The sequence below is a fragment of the Eretmochelys imbricata genome, chromosome 4 (genome assembly GCF_965152235.1).
Source record: "Eretmochelys imbricata isolate rEreImb1 chromosome 4, rEreImb1.hap1, whole genome shotgun sequence".
Classification (NCBI taxonomy): domain Eukaryota; kingdom Metazoa; phylum Chordata; order Testudines; family Cheloniidae; genus Eretmochelys; species Eretmochelys imbricata.
The window spans coordinates 65,567,950-65,582,889 of record NC_135575.1 but is presented as its reverse complement, the minus strand read 5'-3'; the positions used below and the strand labels follow the sequence as shown (position 1 = coordinate 65,582,889).

Sequence of the window (14,940 nt, the reverse complement as noted above, 5' to 3'; positions counted from 1 at the left end):
CAGCCTGGATGGGGCCTCTCAGGCACTACTGTAATACAAATAAATATATTTTGTTGCTGTGCTACTCAAATTAATGGAATAAGCTGTTCTGTACTCTCAGGCCTTGCTTTTTTCCATGCAGTGGAATACTATATAGGTAAATCTTCTTTTAGCCACTTTTCGCTTTAAATTTATTTTAAACAGATTGTTAAATTTCTTTAGACAAAGAAACGGTGGTGCAGTCTTTTTGCCCCATATAAACAAGGAATGCCCTACTTTTGTGATATAGTAGAGGTGTACATAACATTTTCATACAAACCTTTTAAAAGAACCTAGGAGAAAAAAGTGAGATGAATGAATGACTATTTAAGATGAAAACAGAAAGCTAGGAAAGAATAAATTCTTACCCTAAAAAACTCTTTTGTGGAGCCAGAATCTAGTGTCCCATAAGCAATTTCTGTTTGTTTAGAAAGATCCTCTGCACTTTCAATAGGAGACACCATCCTCTCAACCGTCAGGAAGGCAGCTAAGTTAGCCGTGTAGGATGAGATTATGATCAGGGTAAAGAACCACCACACACCTCCAACAATGCGCCCAGACAGGGATCTAATAACAAGTATGAAATGGATTTGTAAAATGAAATGAATGTCCTAAAAGGAACACAAGTTATCAGTTTTATGCAAATGATGCATTATAATACAGAGAAGTACTTCAGGTTATCCTGTACTGCTGCTCTGCATGCTAATCAAACAGGAAATTAATTCACTGTAAAGTTCTGCTGGGTGAGACTGTAAGCTTCACTAGATCTGGTGAACTTCGCTGAAATCAGGACTCCAGACTTGAGTTTACTTTATGGAGAATTAGTGCCCCAGTTCTTCAGAGATGTGAATATCCTGCAATGAAACTGCTCAAATCACAGTGAGCCATATTAACAAATAAGCTTTTCATGCCATCTCATTTGAGGTCCTGTATATGACACATGAAAACACAGACAAGGGAATCAAACGACATGAATGAAACAGTGTTACAGATAAACTACAAATGTATTTAAAAAACTGAATGGCTGAAAATTGCTTAATTTCATCAGACGTTCAGACAAAGACTGATATCCACAAAACAATGATTTGTGGACATACAGTAATTAGAAGGAATTAATCTATGCTGAGAAACGGGCAGCACTATTTGCAATAGGCTTTGGCCAAGTGAATTCTCATAAACTAAAGAATAAACATAACTATTTTTGAAAATACAAGCATTTAGCAAACTGGGGAATAGACATGAAACAATCAAATTGACACCACAGTAAAATGGGTGAGAAAAAGTACAGGTTTTAAATAGTAATCTGACGCTTTAACTGCAACAGGTGGGCTGTTATGGGTCTTTGTTTTGCATCTCCTGCTCAAGAAAAGAAAAGAGGTCTCAAGAAAAATAGATCAAACAATTTAGAGTTCACTACTAGAGAAATTCAGTGATTTTCAGAACTAAGAAAATATAATACAATTTTGCTGATGCTGACATCAAAGTCAAACTTCAGTCTACACTTTAAACTTTCCAATTTTAGTACTGTATTGTTTCCTACACTTTAAACTTTCCAATTTTAGTACTGTATTGTTTCCTAGCAATACATTATACTAGGATATACATAACCTTTGGAGTTGTGCTTAATAACTTGGTAGAAATCTGAGTATATCTGAACATAGGAAGCCCATAAATCCAGTGAAACTGCAGCTCAGATATTTTGCTAATGTATCTGCACTATGTAATGTATAAAAAAATTATGCCAATCACCCAACCTACCGTAGTGTAAATGCAAATTTAAACTAAGTCATGAGAACTATATCAAGTCAGACAATAATTCTGAGATTTTAGAAACTAAAATTTTCTCTATAAACTGGGAACAAAAATAAAGAGAAACAATTCTAGACAAATCATGTTTTTGATTGTTATTGTAAAAAAAATCCAATGGTAATAAAGACATATTCTGAATTTCTATCTCCATTCAAGCTTCTCTTATTGGAAGCCCTACTTAAAAATCAATAGCAGGATATAGTCCAGAATATGCTACTGAAAAGGACCATAGATGAGAAATTCTGAAACCCCATCCTTTTGTTCCTAGACTTTACTCTGCAAACCCTCTTTTTTTCTCAGCTTTGAAAAAAACATTTTTTGGGGCACAGCAATCATCCCAGTGCTCTTTGTTTGCATGGTAATAATTAAACAGTTGATTACATGATAAGTGCTATGTATTTGCAAGGTAAAGTATGTGTCCTTAAAAACACTAGTGCTAATTATATGGTAGTGATGTTAAATTCACATTATATGTAATTGGCAATAATTTACTGAAATATGAGTGTAATCTTTCAGTCCTCAGGCAGGCAAAACTCCCATAATCTTTGTAAGAAGAATCAAGCCCAAAGTCATTACAACTGTTTCTTTAGCTGCCTGGTATTTTCCATGTAAAAGCTATTCAGTTATCATTTATGTTCAGAGTTTTCCCATAATATCCATCCCTAGTAAAACAAACAATTTCCTTTTTAACCTAATTTTGAACCAAAATTTCAAAGTGGTGCACCAACAATAACTCATTTATACAAGCAAATGAGCATTAACAGCTACATATCAAGTGATTCTGCACCCAATTACTCAATTGTGTACACCGTTACCCAACTTGCACACAATGCTTTGCATGTACAAAGGTCGGAATTTGCAGGTAGAGAGCGTGCATGTGCATTTTGAAAATTTGGCTCACTTAGGTCTTTCCTGTCCTAAGAAAGTTTTGCTAAAATTACCCACCACTGCTACCACTCTTTCAGCTCTACCTGTAGTAGCCATGGTAGGAGCATTAGTGTAGACAAGGCTCCAGGGGGATGCCATGTGATCTGATCTACTCAGAGCAGGTCACGGTATTTACTACTCCAGGACCCATCGGCAATTTGTCTGCATTAGTGCTCCCCTCAATGTTCCCACTGGTGGAAATGAAATGGTGATAACAATGGTGTGAACTAAATTAATAGCAAAAATATCCAAGTGCAGACACAGCCTAAGTCATCCTCCCTACAGTTTGGGGGAAGATGAGCAGCCCAAGAGATTTTTTTTTTGGTCATTACTTTAATTAATTTGTTGGCTGTTCTGTAACCACAGGAATGGGCTTGGTATAAGAACACAGATTGATAGAAGAGCTTTCAGCCTTATTATTTTTATAGTAATACATAAATAGAAAGACAAAGAGATAATTGTAGAATTGAATGTTTTCATTATGAATTATGACTAGAAAGAAAATTGGGAAATCTCAAATGTTGTACTGACACTGTATCTTCCAAGTACATCTCCAAAATAATCTGAGTTTTATATACCTTTTTTGATGATAATGTGCTAATCTTACTCTTGACAAAAGTCTTTAAATTTTAACAAACCAAGGTGTAGCAATTCTCATGTTTTATTACTCAGCAGTGAAAAAAATTAAATCAAACTTTCTCGTTAAGCTACCAAGGGCTCGATTCATTAAAAACAATTTTGCAGCTATTGGTTTACTTTACATGCAGCTAAAATTTCATAGTGTGGTGCCTGATAAGAGAAAAAGATTGAAATTTATACAGCTGCCTCATTATTTGAGATGATGAGCCTCAAATGCCATATATCGTTTGGCTGGACAGGGTCTGTGATTATATCCCTGGGAAGAGTAGCCATACCCGGCCACCAAAGGCATATTGTCCTCCAGAATCAGAAGTAGCTACCTTATTTCCATACAATAGAAATGTGAAAGGCTGCCTTTTTCCTTTAGCAAGCAAGCCCAGGCCATGGGGAATGCTCCTTTATAGAATGTCCAGCAGAGGACCGATTGCATGGTCACAAATAGTATTTCTGCAGGTATTTATTCAACAAAATATTTAATAGCCTCCATATAATACAAAGAATAGGCTTTTCTTGGTAAAAAGTAAATGTGCTACAGCACACGGGAACTGCCATATCAGCGAGAGGTTTTCCTGATATCTTCCATTTTGTTTTTGCTCAGAAGTAATTATTCATACATTACTGTGTAATTAGACACAGGAAACTCAGAGGACACAGACCCTTCCCCTCTCCTATATTAGGATGTTGAGAAGAAGGTGAACTCACAGAGCCTGGTTAGAAGGCTCCACCGATTTAATTCTCATTAACCCAACTGCCATATTTCAGTTGTTCATGTAGGGTCCTGATTCAGCAAGGTAATTCAGCAAAGTACATGGCACATGCATAATCAAGGCCCCAACCACTTGTGCACAAAGGAAATAGAATATTTAATGAACTGCAAAAGAAAAAAAGTGGGGCAAGTAAAGTGCTTACTTTTCTCCCAAATAAAGCACGTGAAAATCCCCCAAGAAAGGCGTATGTATTTTTAATGAATCAGATCCTCATTTTCATCCTAGCAATTTACTTCACAATTCCTATAAAACTGAGCCATGTAAAACCATAGCAGTTGTTTGTAACTACTTCACATGGCTTTAGAGGAAATTTCATTTCTAGAGCTCTCTCTGTGGAAAAACAATAGGTTAATATGTATGTGAGATGGTATGTAAAGTGGTTTTTGGAGGGAAAGTGCTGCTTCTGTAGCTAATGAGTGGTGAGTTACCCTTTTTCCCATTCCAGTTGGTGTGAACCAGATGCACAGTTGACTGTAAAATGGGAATATGCAGCAAAAACACGGTACCCCTCCAAGAAGGCATGGAATGACAGGAACCTTATGCATTTTACAGCCTCTGCATGGTGTATATAAGTTCACTGGGGAAATGTATGATCGACGTTAGGAGGATATCGATCAAATATTTCACTTGCCTGCACCGATGGCAATTGTTTTCATTTCAAGGACTTTTGAACAAATTGGGAAAGAAGTCAGTAACCAGTTTCCTCTTGAAAGTGAATATATATGCACCATGAAACTCCATCTGAGACCAAAAATGCACAAAGCTGAAATGGGCAAGTAACCAACCTTGGCGAAATATCGCATCCTTGCTGCATAAAGGCACCCAGGGAAAACCAGAGACTATTAAATATCCCAAATTCATTAGTTGATTCGTTACTTTGCGTTTCTCTTCCATCTTCAAACTCCTCAGTGTGCCACTCGTATGGACTAAATCTGCTGACCAGGAATAAAACTACACTGACCCCAATGTAGGCAAAAACAATGCACATCCAGATCTCATATGCTAAGGGATCAAGAAACGAAAACACTCCTGGCTTAGACTTCTGTGGCTTCTTGATCATTATAGATATCCCGAGGCTCATAAAGGGCTTTGAGAAGTCAATCACCTCTTCTCTCACCAATGTTATAGTTAATGGAGCGATTGCAATGTCGGCTTTCTGTAAAGGAAACAAAGCATGGTAATAATAACTGATGTGATCGTTAACAAGGAATGGCTTCATTCCTATTGCATATCACAAATGAAGAATAGAATCATAGAATATCAGGGTTGGAAGGGACCTCAGGAGGTCATCTAGTCCAACCCCCTGCTCAAAGCAGGACCAATCCCCAACTAAATCATCCCAGCCAGGGTCTTGTCAAGCCCGACCTTAAAAATACTTAAGGAAGGAGATTCCACCACCTCCCTAGGTAATGCATTCCAGTGTTTCACCACTCTCCTAGTGAAAAAGTTTTTCCTAATATTCAACCTAAACCTCCCCCACTGCAACTTGAGACCATTACTCCTTGTTCTGTCATCAGCTACCACTGAGAACAGTCTAGATCCATCCTCTTTGGAATCCCCTTTCAGGTAGTTGAAAGCAGCTATCAAATCCCCCCTCATTCTTCTCTTCCGCAGACTAAACAATCCCAGTTCCCTCAGCCTCTCCTCAATAGGACATCAGGGACATAGATAATAGTCATTTCATGATAGTGCTGTATTGAGGGTAAACTAATTAGTAATTCATAGCTGAAAAATCTTCTTACTGACATATATACAACCATCTGATTGGACTATTCCAAGCCTTCTCCTTACATATGTATGTTATATTGCATTTACAGTTTTTAGACATACTCTTTCGAAGTTTATGGCACTTAAATATGTTAGCAAAGCATATTGTCTTGTGTCTGTAGGAAAAAAAGATAAAAATACAGACTCTTTCTCCTCATTTAACTTTCATATTTAAATCAACTTCATGTCTTAATTTTTAAATTTTTCATATCAAAACAAGCTACTATCTCCATAGCAAATATGAGTCAGACCAGTTTCCTGTATGACAGGGAGAACACCTCCCACACACACACTCATCACGACCATCAGTTATAGTATTATTAAGAAGGTTTTCTTACCCCATAAACAAGTTCTCCAACCATCCCATTCCAGATTTTTGTGTCTGCATCCCGGGCTCCATACTTGCCATCCCCAACAATTGTGAGCTTGTACTTGAATCCACAATGTTTAGCAATCTCGGCAGCTAAGTCCACACAGTAGCCCTCATATCGCTCATTTCCTTCAAGCAGTTCATGATTTTTCTTCATCATGACATATGGGGATTCCTGCACAGAAAGACTGAATTTTAGCTTGCCAATGAAGAGACAACTGTGATAACTGTGCACTTATTATACAAATATATTTGATTTTAGACAGGGAGGAAAAAAGAAAATCCAAACCATCTTACTCACAAATGTTCTGGGTCATTAGATTTGTAACTCTGATTATTCGTTCAGCATGTCTTATATAACATTTTAAATTATATGTTTCATGGTCAGATTCAAATGCCAACACTTACAGGTATAACCATCCCAGAGATGTTTAAATAACTCCTATTACACTGACAGTGATTACGTATACACTGTGGAGAGAAGAGGCTCCAATATATTGTTTATTTTACTCTTCTTTGTTTGGGGTTTTGAGTGTGGATGGTGGGGTTTTGTTTGTTAAAACTGTAAAATCTGAAAGGGTTCTTCCCTATTCTGCAGCCACCTCTCTCACCCGGCCCCCTCAATATTGCAATATCTCTAGGTAATACTTGTATTCAGTTACTGCACAGAAATACTTAGGGGGTCCAGACAATAAACTAGAGCTGTGCAGCAAAATTCTTACCACCAGAAAATCTGGTGACATATAATAGGTTCACAATAAAAATGGATTTTTCCCCTTCTTGCCCCAATTTATTTTCCCCAAAAAATCTTCCAGCCAGAACAGTTAGTTGCTCACCAAAGACATATCTATGATTAAGCAGCTGTGTAAATTAGATGACATCGCTGCTATACAAACAGGTTTCAGAGTAACAGCCGTGTTAGTCTGTATTCGCAAAAAGAAAAGGAGTACTTGTGGCACCTTAGAGACTAACCAATTTATCTGAGCATAAGCTTTCGTGAGCTACAGCTCACTTCATCGGATGCATACTGTGGAAAATACAGAGATGTTTTTATACACACAAACCATGAAAAAACGGGTGATTATCACTACAAAAGGTTTTCTCTCCCCCCACCCCACTCTCCTGCTGGTAACAGCTTATCTAAAGTGATCACTCTCCTTACAATGTGTATGATAATCAAGGTGGGCCATTTCCAGCACAAATCCAGGGAGAAATGTGCTGGAAATGGCCCACCTTGATTATCATACACATTGTAAGGAGAGTGATCACTTTAGATAAGCTGTTACCAGCAGGAGAGTGGGGTGGGGGGAGAGAAAACCTTTTGTAATGATAAACACCCATTTTTTCATGGTTTGTGTGTATACAAACATCTTCTACACTTTCCACAGTATTCATCTGATGAAGTGAGCTGTAGCTCATGAAAGCTTATGCTCAAATAAATTGGTTAGTCTCTAAGGTGCCACAAGACTCCTTTTCTTTTTACTATACAAACAGCATATGATGTTCTTTTAAGATGACATAGAAGATTAAGTTTCTTGTTCATTCCTCCATTTTGGCACAGACGTTCAAAATGGCTAGAGATAAAGCTCTGAAGCTCCTAAATGCTCTTTTTTCTGATTCGGTGAACTCCATTTGCTAATGTGTATGGAGAGTGGATTTTAAAAATAAATAATACAGTTTTGCCACTCAGAAGAGAGTTCTTCAGAATCAGGCTATTGGTTCCTTGTGGCTGGCACAGACTGTTTTTGAATAATTTACCAACCAAATAACTGTTTGATTTTTACAAAGCAAGTCCATGTACTGATCATTCTTCCTTTAACAGCAATTGGATGGTATCAGTCCTCTCATTCATACTCCATAAAAAATAGCATTTCAGAGTCTTCTGTCTTACAGGTATGAATTGGCATAACAGTTAACTAAAATAATGGGGTGCACCAATTCGTTATAATACTAAAACATACATTGCCGTCTCACAAGAAACATGTTAAATTTTTTACCAAAATAGTGGTGACAACAATAGTCTTATTTTCTAGTCCTGTGGATTCATTCCCAAGAGGCCCGTCAATGGGATTCACAACCATTTTGTCCACTTCACTCCAATATCCAATCTGAAAAAGTTTGTAAGATATATGGACGCTGGTGAATATGAATGTTCATATGTAAACATCTTATTACATTCAAGCACACCATACCCACTCCAAATATGCCACAGAAAGTTATAGTAGCTGCAGCTTTACCTATATAAACATGCAAGCATTAGACAGGAATAGACAGGAACTTGGCACAGGTAAACAAATTTTAATATTAATTTTCCTACTACGCAGGTTAAAATGTTCAGCCACATATCACCTGATGTTGGTATAAAAATCATGCTGCAGCATTGTAAAGGTTATACAAATCAGGAAGAAATGTTCACTGCTACTGCATTTGGCTTTCCTCTGAGTGGCTGGGGATGTAGGGGAGAAAAAAAGTCACATTTAGAGAACCCATTAATGAGAGTTATTCTCTGAAAAGTTGTATTCTGCATCATCAGTTCAGAAAGTCATCATTAATGTTTCTTTGGATTAGTTGCTCCCACTTATCTGCTCTAACCAGCAAAGAAAAGAAAAACAAATTACACAATTTATTTAAAATAAAATAAGCTATAGTTTCACATGGTACTTACCAGAAATAAAAGCTCATATTTATTAGAAACAAACAGGGCACATTTTTTCTTTGCTCTGCAAGACCATTAAAATATAATCATACGAATAATCTTAATTGCAACATGGCCTTTAGTTGACTATACCTTACCTTTCAGTCACCTACCTTTCCATATCACTTAGCAGGGTACAACTTTTAAGGGCATTTAGAATTAAAATTACCTTCCGGGGACCAGTATTTTTGAGCTCCATGATGTTTATTGTATAATTTATTCTTTTTCCATTCTGGTCAAACTTTATATTTCCTGTTAGACCTTCCACCTGAACCTATGTGAAATAAGAATGGAAATAGTGGTAGAGTTAAATTCGTTTATCCATAAAATACATTTTGTATTTCAATGATTGGATATTGATGCAAAAAAAAAAATAAAGACTGTATTTAGGTTTATCCTAAAAATTGTATATACCTTAATTACTAAGATGTTTTCCTGGGGCATTAGATATATTGATGCTGGTCTTCTAAATCTCTACCAACAAAGTCCAGTTTAGGAGGCAGAAAGATTCTTTCAGAACATTCACAGAGTATTTCATACAGACATTAAATTCCAGAACTGGTTCTAGAGAGACTACCTGCTTTAATGCCCTTTCTATTTCCACACCATGACCCCAGGGCACTGCTGGATTTGCAAGACAGTCTCCAGCATTTCCTCTTCTGGAGATCTCAATCCTCTGTTTACGCAAATTACGGAAAGCTTCGGTCATCACTTGAACAGCATCATAGGTCAGAGCAGATGTATACTGAAAAGGATTAAATACTATGCATTAAAAAGTGGTAAGGAATTAAAGCTTCAACACATTTTCCAAGGCTATCATTATTAATCCATTAAAGATAAAAATACATTAAAAATAAAAAGGATGATAAAATATTCTTTGGGATTCCGTATCAGAGGGGTAGCCATGTTAGTTTGGATCTGTAAAAGTGGCAAAGAGTCCTGTGGCACCTTATAGGCTAACAGACGTATTGGAGCATAAGCTTTCAGGGGTGAATACCCACTTTGTCGGATGCATGTAGTGGAAATTTCCAGAGGCAGGTATAAATATGCAAGCAAGAATCAGGCTAGGGATAACGAGGTTAGTTCAATCAGGGAGGATGAAAGTGAGGGATTGTTGTCCAGGATGGGTTGTAGAACACTGATGATGCGTTGGAGAGGTTATAGCTGAGGCTGTATGTAATGGCCAGTGGAGTTCTGTTGGTTTCTTTCTTGGGCTTGTCTTGCAGCAGGAGGCTTCTAGGTACACGTCTGGCTCTGTTGATCTGTTTCCTTATTTCCTCGTGCAGGTATCGTAGTTTTGAGAACGCTTGGTGAAGATCTTGTAGGTGTTGGTCTCTGTCTGAGGGGTTGGAGCAAATGCGGTTGTACCTCAGTGCTTGGCTGTAGACCATGGATCGTGTGATGTGTCAGGGATGGAACCTGGAGGCATGAAGGTAGGCATAGCAGTCAGGGGTTTTCAGTATAGGGTGGTGTTAACATGACCATCACTTATTTGCACTGTGGTATCTAGGAAGTGTACCTCCCATATCGATTGGTCCAGGCTGAGGTTGATGGTTGGGTGGAAGCTATTGAAATCGTGATGGAATTCTTCCAGGGTTTCCTTCCCAGGGGTCTGGATGATGAAGATGTCATCAATGTAACGTAGGTAGAGAAGGGGCATGAGTGGACGAGAGCTGAGGAAGCATTGTTCCAGGTCAGCCATAAAAATGTTGGCATATTGTGGGGCTGTGCGGGTGCCCATAGCGGTGCCACTGGTCTGGAGGTATATATTGTCACCAAATTTGAAATAATTGTGTGTGAGGATAAAGTCACAGAGCTCAGCAACCAGTTGTGCTGTGGCAACATCAGGGATACTGTTCCTGACAGCTTGTATTCCATCTGTGTGGGGGATGTTTGTGTAGAAAGCCTCTACATCTATGCTGGCTAGAATGGTGTTTTCTGGAAGATCACTAATGCATTGTAGTTTTCTCAGGAAACCAGTGGTGTCACGGAGATAGCTGGTGGCGTAGGGTCTGAGTAGAGAGTCCACATATCCGGACAGTCCTTCAGTGAGTGCCAATGCCCGAGATGATGGGGTGTCCTCACGCAAAATTATTTCAAATTTGGTGACAATATATACTAGGTTTCAGAGTAACAGCCGTGTTAGTCTGTATTCGCAAAAAGAAAAGGAGTACTTGTGGCACCTTAGAGACTAACCAATTTATTTGAGCATAAGCTTTCGTGAGCTACAGCTCACTTCAAAGCTTATGCTCAAATAAATTGGTTAGTCTCTAAGGTGCCACAAGTACTCCTTTTCAAAGCTTATGCTCAAATAAATTGGTTAGTCTCTAAGGTGCCACAAGTACTCCTTTTCTTTTTGCGAATATATACTAGCTATCCCCATCTTCCTTTCAAGACATGAGTTGGCTGATAAACTATGGGCACATTGCAAAGGTGGGTTTTAAAGGAGGAGAGGGTAGTGGCCTTATAGGTCACTTTAGGGAGAGGCAGCATAAGCGTGTCACATGTTTTTAGCCCGACATAAAACAAAGAGTTTTGCACAGACATCTTTTGAGACTTTTGGGGAGAAGTCTGCAATCACATACAGGTATTTTATTAATCTAATTAACATTCACAATAGGTTAGCTAAACTGAACAGGAAAATTCCCATCTGTATCCATTGCATGGACATGTATCCATTGCATGTATCCATTGCATCCCATCCGACAGACGTGCATAACCTCAAGTCCATCTGTGTGAATTTATCTCTTGGGATGGTGGATTTAATGAGTGCAAAAGCGTTGTTTACACAGGTTAGATGCCATTTTTGAAAATGTGGCCCATAATATAAAGCTACAGCTTTGTGAATGCAGTGAATTCTATATAAGTTATTAGAAGTTGAAAATATATACACAAACAGTAAGCAATAATGTATAGACTGTTTGCTTCAATGGTTCATATTTTAATGAGAATTTTTCATTAGGTAGCACAACTCATGCAGAAGGCTGTAGTAATAGTAAACAAGGCAGGCTCTGGCACTGAAGTCATTTTCATATGAAACCATTAGATCTTGTGGGGGGGAAAGGAGAGGGAGTTTCTTTTCTTTTTTTCAAACTATGTAAATTTATTGGTTAATTAATGTGAATTTTCTCAAAAGATTTAACTCAGTGGCAATTAGAGTAATCCATAAAGCCATCTGAATAATAGGAGATGGAAACAAAAGATTCACTGAGGCTCATGTTCATGGTCTACTTTATTGGTTGAACTTTTGATATGAAAACTCATGGGGCTTTGATTTGCTCTGGACAAGGAATACGCTTTCTTGCATGGCATTGAATTAAACAAGAAAAATATTATAGGTGAAACCAAAATCTTGGAAAACAAGTGCTGCATACAACACAATATAAATAAAGGTTTCCTAAAGATTTCCTAGGTTATGGTGTATGAATATAAATAAATATTCAAGTCATTGGAGTAGATTCAACCCTAGGTTCTGCCCAAAAGGGTAGACCTGATGCAGGGAGGCTCTTACTCTTCTGGAAGATGGAGATAACTTGCAGTTCTTTAATGCCATGCCAAAACCTAACTAATGAGGGAGTATGGTCAAGGCAGCCTGGGAATGGACTGGTTCAGTCTCATTTATCTGGGCTCCTGTGGGATCCCACATACTATTTAAAGCTTCTTCCTCTTGGTGGAACGTCCAAATGAGCACACCGGTGCAAACATAACTTGCCCTCCTCAGGAGATGAATAATTCCTGGACTTCAGTGGCTCAGAGATTTGTAGTATGAATACATAATGTGTTACTCTATTCATTTATGTCTTCATTCCACAAGCAATAATTCAAGCTGGAAGCTGATTTAATAAACTAAACTGAACATTTAAAAAAGGTAAATTCAGGGATAGCTTCTTCATCCCAGGGGTTAAGAGATGGTCAGTGGAATCTCTCTCCAAGCAGCCAGTGGGAGTCCTGCATTTTTACATGTGCATTTAAGGTTGAATTTTCAACGTGAAATGAGCATCCTCATAAAAGCTCAAAAAACAAAAGTGAAATACAAAAAGAACAACTTTTTTTTTTTTTTTTTACACTCTCATGGTTTCAATCCAGTGAGATTGAAGTGTCTGACACATTATGTGGAGTCCCTGAGCATGGCAATACTCTTTCTGTGTAGTTTTTCACAGTAGAAGGAAATGTGATGTGCAAAGTTTTTAACGTAAAGAACTTCGGTTAACAAACATTGCAATCAATACCTGCAAAGGGGGAATAAAAGTTTATTAGCATTTTGAACCATCTTATAATTATTTCTTCCATTTATTTTACTTTCTTTTAGCTGTATGTTTATTCTTCTATGCCTCAGACATCTAACAAGTACTCAGGGAAAATTATGTCATTATTGGGGAGAAATGTAGTGACATGAATGAGCTAAGTGTAAAGTCCCTTTGTATAAAACACTGCACATATACATCATCTTTAAAGTGAAGGGGCTCAAAGTGACATACAAACATCTTACCTCCCTATTTCATATGGAAAATTGATAGATGGTGATCTAGTGACATTCCTATGTTAATGGTGGAGTCAAGAACAGCACCTAAGTCTCTTGGCTCCCAGACTATTTCTAATGTTATATACTTATTTGAAACGTAGACTACTATAAGTGAAATACAAGTGTTTATGTGATGGTTACCATAATTATATACAGGATAAGGAATATATATAAATACATAAATTGTGTAAGTAGTATATTGATTTTCCTATATATTGGAGGCTTCATCCTCCTCTCATTTAGGAGAACAACCAATGGGAGTTTTATTTGGAACCAGTTTCACTGAGAGAAGGGTCAAGGTGTGACTATATAACACTGGGGCAGCTCTACACTACGGGGTTAAGTTGACCTCAGTTATGCAACTCCAGCTATGTGAATAATGTACCTGGAGTCAATGTACCTTAGGTTGATTTACTGCGGTGTCTACACTGCACTGGGTCAATGTAAGAAATTCTCTCATCGACTTAACTTACGCTTCTCATTCCTGTGGAGTACCGGAGTCGACAGGAGAACGATCTGTGGTCAATTTAGTGAGTCTTCCCTAGACCCACTAAATTGACCCCCGATGAATGGATCGCCACAGCATTGATCCCCAGTAACTGCAGACATACCCTTATACACCAGTGTAACTCCACTGACATCGCTGCCGTTACTTCTGATTTACAGGTTTCAGAGTAGCAGCTTTGTTTGTCTGTATCCGCAAAAAGAACAGAAGTACTTGTGACACCTTAGAGACTGAAATTTATTAGAGCATAAGCTTTCGTGGGCTACAGCCCACTTCATCGGATGCATAGAATGGAACATATCGTAAGAAGATATTATATACATACAGATAAGCTGGAAGTTGCCACACAAACTGTGAGAGGCTAATTAGCGAAGATGAGCTATTATCAGCAGGAGAAAAAAACTTTTGTAGTGATAATCAAGATGGCCCATTTAGACAGCTGACAAGAAGGTGCGAGGATACTTAACCTAGGGAAATAGATTCAATATGTGTAATGACCCAGCCACTCCCAGTCTCTATTCAAACCCAAGTTAACAGTATCTAGTTTGCATATTAATTCAAGCTCAGCAGTTTCGTTGGAGTCTTTTTTTGAAGCTTTTCTGTTGCCAAATTGCCACCCTGAAATCTTTCACTGAGTGGCCAGAGACGTTGAAGTGTTCTCCTACTGGTTTTTGAATGTTATGATTCCTGATGTCAGGTTTGTGTCCATTTATTCTTTTGCGTAGAGACTGTCCGGTTTGGCCAGTGTACATGGCAGAGCGGCATTGCTGGCACATGATGGCTTATATCACATTGGTAGATTTGCAGGTGAATGAGCCCCTGATGGCGTGGCTAATGTGATTAGGTCCTATGATGGTGTTACTTGAATAAATATGTGGACAGAGTTGGCATTGGGCTTTGTTGCAAGGATAGGTTCCTGGG

General features: G+C 38.1%; 1 protein-coding gene across 4 annotated transcripts in view; it reads right to left on the bottom strand.

Moving 5' to 3' along the window:
* GRIA2 (glutamate ionotropic receptor AMPA type subunit 2) overlaps window positions 1–14,940 on the bottom strand; it is a 113,019-nt gene that overhangs the window by 22,970 nt on the left and 75,109 nt on the right. For 2 of the 4 annotated variants that reach the window (XM_077814480.1, XM_077814481.1), the window contains exons 7-13: window positions 12,457–12,464; window positions 9,570–9,737; window positions 9,162–9,266; window positions 8,295–8,405; window positions 6,266–6,472; window positions 4,946–5,316; window positions 387–585 (exon numbers count right to left, since the gene is read on the bottom strand). In XM_077814480.1, coding sequence (XP_077670606.1) covers window positions 387–585; window positions 4,946–5,316; window positions 6,266–6,472; window positions 8,295–8,405; window positions 9,162–9,266; window positions 9,570–9,737; window positions 12,457–12,464 — 1,169 coding nt within the window. The remainder of the gene's footprint in view (window positions 1–386; window positions 586–4,945; window positions 5,317–6,265; window positions 6,473–8,294; window positions 8,406–9,161; window positions 9,267–9,569; window positions 9,738–12,456; window positions 12,465–14,940) is intronic. The other 2 variants (XM_077814478.1, XM_077814479.1) reach the window with 1 other exon arrangement.